The sequence below is a fragment of the Malurus melanocephalus genome, unplaced genomic scaffold (genome assembly GCF_030028575.1).
Source record: "Malurus melanocephalus ecotype Western Australia unplaced genomic scaffold, MMel_1.1 scaffold_61, whole genome shotgun sequence".
Taxonomy (NCBI): Eukaryota; Metazoa; Chordata; class Aves; order Passeriformes; family Maluridae; genus Malurus; species Malurus melanocephalus.
Window position 1 is genome coordinate 1115167 of NW_026623293.1, and position 7464 is coordinate 1122630.

At 45.6% G+C, this 7464-nt stretch overlaps 1 protein-coding gene across 1 annotated transcript in view; it reads right to left on the reverse strand.

The window, feature by feature from the left end:
- The window catches only part of TM9SF2 (transmembrane 9 superfamily member 2), a 28992-nt gene extending 24095 nt beyond the window's left edge, over positions 1-4897 (reverse strand). The window contains exon 1 of the mRNA XM_057366181.1: positions 4630-4897. Within this exon, the coding sequence (XP_057222164.1) occupies positions 4630-4761 (132 nt within the window). The 5' untranslated portion in view covers positions 4762-4897. The remainder of the gene's footprint in view (positions 1-4629) is intronic.
- Between the last annotated feature and the right edge of the window lie 2567 nt (positions 4898-7464).

Sequence of the window (7464 nt, forward strand, 5' to 3'; positions counted from 1 at the left end):
AAAATTACATTTGTTTGAATAAGGTTAAGGAAAGCTGAAAATGTAAGATTTGAGTAATTGTACCACTTGATATGTAATGAACTGTATCTTCTGGGAGCAAAAGTAAAGCACTATCTAATAACCATCACAAAAGCAGTGACCCCATGACAAAACCACTTCAAGGGTAACATAACCATTCCACGTACAAGATAGCAGGAAATCATGCACAAAAATAATATCCTTCGCACAATTGCCAGTGTTTGAGTTTAATGTACCAAGTTAGAGTCATATTAGTCATCACCACAAATTTTGTGTAATGAAAGTCTTAAAAGAAMATGAAGAAAAGTACAGATGAGACCAGTACTTCTCCCTGTAATTAAGCTGCTCCACAATTTAATCTGTATAGAAACTGAAAAGTGAACTATGAGAATTTAAACCATGTATTCAGACTGATACTCTGTTTTAAGTTTGAACAGAATCTCTTTCCAAAGAGAAGGCAAGGATACCCACATTTACCTTCCAATAAAAGTTTTTCAGTAACTCTACCAACTCTTGAGTAACAACCTGAAATTCAGTCTACTGTGGTTTCAGAATAGTTTGGTCTATACACGTTAATTACAGATGGAGTAGCCTGCTGCTGTGGAAAGGGAGAGGTCTCTCACTCTTCCCTCTTAGTCTCAAAATCCCTTCCCTTACTCTAGTCTTTCAGTACCAGTAAATTTCAAGTGTTTGCCTTACACTGCTTTTGGCAGTTACCTACTTGCACAGTAAACCAATTGAACAGGGTAAAACAGCAAAAGACTTATACAAAGAAAAATTTTTAAGAGCAGTTCTTAGTACCACAGCAAGCTGTCCTCATTTTGGCTGGCACAGAATTTTCTTCTTACTAGCTGGTATAGTGCTGTGTTTTGAATTCAGTAAGAATAAGGTTGATTACACACTTTMGGCTTTAACTTGTGCCTAGGTAGTGCTTACCCTGAGTCAAGGACTTTTCAGTTTCCCATGCTCTGCCAGCAAGGTGTACAAGAAGCTGTGCCAGGACAAGCTGACCTAACCTGGCCAAAGGTCCATTCCATACCATGGAATACCACACTCAATATATAAACTGGGAGAATTGGCTGGAAAAGGATGATCACTGCTCAGGGACGGGCTGGGCATCCATCAGTGGGTGGTGRGCAACTGTATTGTGCAACTTGTCTTGCTTGGGTTTTATTCCCGTCTCTCTCCTTTTCATTAACATTATTATTATTATTGTTCTTATTTTAGCACTATGARTGTATTTTACTTTGTTTCAATTAAACTGTTCATATTTCAACCCACAGGTTACTTTCCCTCTTTGGTCTCCTCACCATCTCACCGGGGTCAGCCAGGATTAAGTAGCTGTGTGGTTCCAGTTGCCAGCTGGRGTTAAACCACAACAGAAATTGAACTGTCTTACTGTGTAATCAGACAAGAGTTGAAGAGCAAAACGAAGGTGAATGCCCCCAAGAACGAGTCCTCTCCCTTTCAACTGCAAGCCAGCTATTTTCCCACCAACAGAAAAGCATTTCCTCCTTACGAAAATTCACTCCAGGTTAATCAAACCAAGAAATTCTGGAAAAAAATATGGAAATGTTCACATGTACCTGTAGCTCAGATACTTCAGCTGGATACCAATATATTTAAGCTGTCCAAGTGCAAGCCAGGATGCAGTTCTCAGAGGCACAAGAAGCTGTGAGCTGTCAGCATGACCCACTAAGTGAAGACACACCTTGTGGCTCTTTTTTCCTCTGCCCTAAGCCATGAAGACCGGCTGCTCATCACTGGGTAGTGCCCGCTTGCACCAATTCTGTAAGCCACTTCAACTCCCTAATACAGCAAAGAACTAGACTAGCAAAAAGTTGGACAGTTTTGTGGCATGTTAAGCTAAAAAAAATCAACAAATAACACAGCTGTGTCAATGCAGAGGACAGGAATACATTGCCCAGGGGAAGACAGGAATTAAATCTCTCACTCCCAGCAACAGAGAATTAGATGCCTCAGCTGGTCACAGAACCATGGCCTTAAATTAGCTACTTTTCATTGGAGGAGATTTAAGCGAATGCTCCAGTTTTTCCTAAGTATATGTGTTACTGCAGATCAGTGTATTTGATAAACAATTTCCCATACAACACCAAATCTTTTTTTGAGTGACCACTATTTCTTAAAACTGAGTAAGGATACTTAATCTTCAGGCAAGAATTACTATTTAAGTCTGCATTCAATTTCTGATGGTATTCCAGCCAAAACCAGAAAAAGAAGCCAAACTGAGTTTGCCCAAACATATTAGCAAGCAGCTTGGAGAAAAGGGGAAAGACATGAGTCTCATTGCTCTTAGCTAGACGCCTCATTAACAACATCTCATCTCATGGAGGACAGATCATAATTGACAAATAGCACATTTAGAGATCTGGCATGTGCATCTAAATCCTCAGACAGGAAAATTCACTACTATTACTGACACCATGATTAACAGTGATAAGCACAAGAAACTTGTGAGAAATGTAAAAAAAAAAAAAACCCAGAGGTTGTCAGGGAAGCTTAGTTTTATCTGCTTACATAAATGTGATATAGTAATTATCCCATCATATATTGTTTCTCCTTGCCAGGGACCAGACTACATTCAGTTGCAGACTACATGGAGAGAATTAGATGTGAAGACTGATTTAGACTTCTCCATATGCCCATGTCTAATATGTAAATTGATAAGAGGTGGTTAATTGCAGAAAGAAATTTTTGCAATACTATACCTGTTGAGCTGTTCAGCTGCCTGCCGGTGGTACGTTTACATTACCCAAGTACTTCATTTCGCTTTTATTAAATCACAAATTCTCATGGGGAGATAACTTTTTGTACATGTTTTATGAGGAACAAAAACGCAGAGACAGCTGAGAAAGATCAGCCCATAGTGTCTCAGGTTAGTTACAAAAGACAATAGGCTTTTTTTTAGTCAGGCTGGCTCACCTGACTAAAAAAAAACAAATCTTTCTTCTACAAGCTTAAAACGGGAATAATCCAAACATAGCAATGTTTTTCAGGGATGTTGTGAAAAAATAACAAACTCCAGCTTGAAGGCTTTAGCCTGTATTTRAAAAAAACATTTCTTAAGAGGGTGGTGCAGCACTATAACAGGTCACCCAGGAAGGAGAGGGGTGCTCCATGCTTGCATGTTTCCAAGGCTTGCTTAATCAAAGGTAGAGATGAGTTGATCTGCTGAGTATTGACAACAGTGGTGCTTTCTGTTCTCTCAGCTTCTGCATGAAGCTGCAGTATGTGACCTGCTGAGGTCACTTACAAACACCATTTCTGAGGTTCTATCAAAGAATGTCCACAGGATGTTTTACTACTACAACTGAAGCTCCTTCATTATGTTCTTGGCTTGTTCCTGGCTCTGCTGAATCAGGACAGCAAAAGGATAAAGTCAGCACAGGGTATTTACCAAAAGCATGCAGTTTAGGCAGGCTCTTATTCTGAAGAATCATGAACCCGAGTTTCATGTAATGCAGAAGCTGAGAGCTCAGAAAGCACAAGACAGCCACTTTCTACAACAGTAAGACCATGGATCATAAAACTGATTGGTCTTGGAACTTTCTCAGTTGAGTATTAAAGCACAGACTGTGTAAYTTCCATCACAGCAGCAACAAGCAACTTCAAAAGGTGCCCCAAAAAAGCAGAGACTCTTTTTCATCAGAGGTTTAYGTTAATGCTCGCCGCTAATATCCTTACAAATGAGCAATTTGATTATGTRAAACTACACTCATCACTTCTGCAGGCATGAAGGTAAGTTTGTGCTTCACTTGACAAACTGGGGCCTAGAAGCCCCTMCTTTCAGGTTCCTCCAACCAGGAAGATGTAGCAAGGAAAGTGTTACCGGATGCTTACTTTGATTTTATATCTGCTCCAGTCACCAGCTGCTTGCTCCTGCCAAGAACCACACACACCCCTCGGCATGACCTGTCACTGTCATCCTTGCTGCAGCTTTCCTGCAAGGATTTGAAAGGGCCCAAGAGACAACCGGCCAGGGGTTTCTACTTCCTCAACGTGACCGTAACTCACAGGATGAGCCGACAGCTCTCTCCTTCCCTCGGAGGGATCGCGGYCACGTCCCAGCCAGGCCGGAGCTGAGCCAGGAGCCAGGCAAACACCTCCGCCATTCGCCTGGGTCCTCTGTCTCATGAATTTCCTTTTCAAGGAGCAATGGCCATAAACTTAAACTTGAGAAGTTACACCTCAGCAAGAGGAAGAACTTTATACTGAGGATGGCAGAGTATTGGAATAGGCTGCCCAGGGGCTCACGGAGCCTCCCTCTCTGGAGACATTCATACGCGCTCCCGGGTCACCTACTCCAGGTGACCCTGCCTTTGCAGGGGGTTGGACCACATGATCTCCAGAGGWCCTTTTCAAYCCTAACAATTCTGTAAGCAACTTGAGCACAGCCGGACATRAACCACGCTCCGAGTGCCCGCAGCCCCAGCCCCAGCGCCGCCGGGGAGCCTCGGTGCGGCACGGCGAGGGGGCTACAAACCCTCCGGACAAACTCCACCACACAGCCCCGCGGCAGAGGGACAACACCCAGGCCGCGCCGCCCCCAGCCGGCCTCAGAGGCCTCCCCTCAGCGCCCCCCAGGCTCACCTTGCACTCGGGCTTCTCCTTGCCGGCCTCGCAGAAGTTGACGGGCGCCAGGCCCGGCAGGTAGAAGGCGACGGCGGGCGCAGCGGCCGCCGCCAGCGCGGCGGCGACAAGGAGAAGCCGCCGCAAAGCCATGTCGGGCCCGGGAGGYGGCGGGACTGGGGCCGGCGGGGCCGGGGGTCGCTGGGTGGCAGCGGGGTCGCGGCTCCGTCTCTCGCCCCCGGCGCCCGCCCTGACGCGGCCGCGCCGCTTCCGGCTCCCCCTCGCGCGCGCGCGACACGTCGTCACCCGCCGCGCGCGGGGCCGCCTGAGCGAGMGCCGAGGGGGGGGCGGGGCCGGCGCGCGCATTCGCTTCCGGGGTGGCTCGCGCCCCTGTTGCCATGGCAGCGCAGCTCCGGCCGCGGGCAGCGACACGGGAACGGCGGCGCCGGGAATGCGTGAGGAACAGCGCTGCTGATTCTGCAGGCCCACCGGGTGATCCTGCCCCTCTGCTCAGCCACGGGGCTGTGTCCAGTCCTGCATGCCTCAGTACAAGAGAGACAGGAGCTCCGGGAGCGGGTCCAGCGGAGCGAGACAAAGATGATCGAGGAACTGGAGCATCTCTCTTACCAGGACAGGCTGGGAGAGCTGGGCTGTTCAGCCTCGGGAAAAGACGGCTGAGAGGGGACCAAATCAATGTCTATAAGTGTTGAAGGGAGAGKGCCAAAAGGATGGAGCCGTGCCCTGCTTAGCGGCGCCGAGCAATAGGGACAAGAGAGAATRGGTAGAAACTGATGCACRGGAGGTTCCASCTGAASATGAGGCGGAAYTTCTTTACTGTGCAGGTGGCAGAGCACTGGAATAGACTGACCAGAGAGGTTGTGGAGTCTCCCTCATTGCAGATATCTAACAACCAGCTGGATGCAATCCTGTGCCATGTGCTCTGGGATGACTCTCTTGAGCACAGAAATTGGAACAGATGTCCCACTGTGATCCCTTCCAACCTGGCCCATTCAGTGATCCTCTGAATATCCACGGGTGATAGGAATGGTTCTCAGTGGCCATTTGGGACCCCCACATCTGGGCAGTCCCTGCGAAGCCTGGGTCCACCAATCCTGGTCAGGCTGCACTGGCTTCATGCAGTGCTGCAGTCCATGTCTTTTTTAAAATAAATTTTGTCTTTTCAAAAATAAATTTTACCCTTTTTGAAAAGAAATATTGTCTGATTTTTTTGCTTGTTTTTTGTGTGGTTTTTTTTTGTTTATTTTTTTTAAATTGTAAAGGGTTTCGTTGGGAGGAGGACACCGCCATGCCCAGCCCCTCGTACCAACACCCTTGACTTTCCAATAGTTTTCAGTTCAAGAGTTCCTAAGTGAGGAAGGTGTTATTAGAATGTAAAGTTAATTTCAAGACACTGAAACAAAACAGGAGCTTTCTCCAGATGCAGCAGAATATGGTTGTGATTGGGAATGGGGTGGGGAGTGAGGCTTTTTTTTTACAAAAATAAGAAAATGGTTTTTTTTACAAAAATATGAAAAAATTCATGCAAAATATAATCTCTTTAAAATAGTTCATCCAGTCTTTATTCCTCACTTCTCTTCCCRTGGGCTTTTGTGGGGAGCTAGGCAGGGAGCAATCACCCCTGAAGGCTTGGTATTGAAGGAGGCAAGGAGGCCTCCAGACCCAAATGCCATATGACTGTGGCAGGAGATCGCCCACAGCAGACCCAGAGCAAACAGCATCCTTGTCTGGTTTTGGTTTTCTTAATTCTCGTGTGTTTCACTATGGACACCTCTTCATGTTTTTCAAACTGAATTCTCAGGGTGAGACAATACTGCTGGCTGTGTGGAGCTGGGTGGGAGACAGACAGACAGACAGACAGACAGATGTTGGCTGTGGTAGCTGTCCATTGCAGCTGAGCATTCAGAACAACCCATGTCCCTGTTCCCTCCTCATCACTGATGGCTGCTGTCATGTAGCACTGAAAAAAATCCCCTCCAAAAAACCCCARCCTATAGGAGGGGCAGACATAAAAAATGTTTTGATCATGTAGCAGAGGACATTGCTCAGACTAACATTTCATTTTACTTTTCCCTACTTCCTGGAATTTTCCATCAGTTTGTGCAACTTCAGAACTCCGAACAACACCCTCTCATGAAAAACTATTTTTGTAAATGCTGCAGCATTTCCACCAATTTCCTTGWTTCTCACATGTTTTATGTCATTTTGTCTAGTTATAACAGGGTTTGGGGGACATACCTGTTGATCTCACAATCCTACAGTAGCCAGCCTGTCTAGGGCAGGGTGAAGCTTCAGGTGGGTCACACAGCCTCTGAGCAGATAACAGTCCTTAGGCAAGGYCATTAATAAATTTTAATGAATTTTCAACATTACACAAACTATTCTTGAAGTTTGAAATGCATGTTAATTTATAGCATATATATTAGATATTTTTGAACTCTCCATATATTTAGAATGTAAGCTGTTAATCTYTCTTTCTCATTCCAATTCCTACTTGTCTCATCCTGTAGGTATCCTAAGAGCACAATTATAAGATCAAGCCTTATGACAAGCACAGCTGGAGAAGAAATCCCAGTTCCCTCTTTTTATTTAAAATTACTCATGGTTAGGATAATCAGGTTGTAAATGACCCGACTTCAGTTTCTTTTCTGCCACAAGGGAGTTCAAACGTATCTCCCATTTCCCAGGTTAATATTCCAAGCAAATTACTTTTGTGGGCCTAATTCCATTCCTTCACATGAGAGAATATTTAAAAGCCTTTGCCCATCTAATCCTCCTCTTCCCTGAGAATGCTCCGAAAKCTGCGCCATGAGTAGGAGTTGCGGTGTGTGCTTAAAT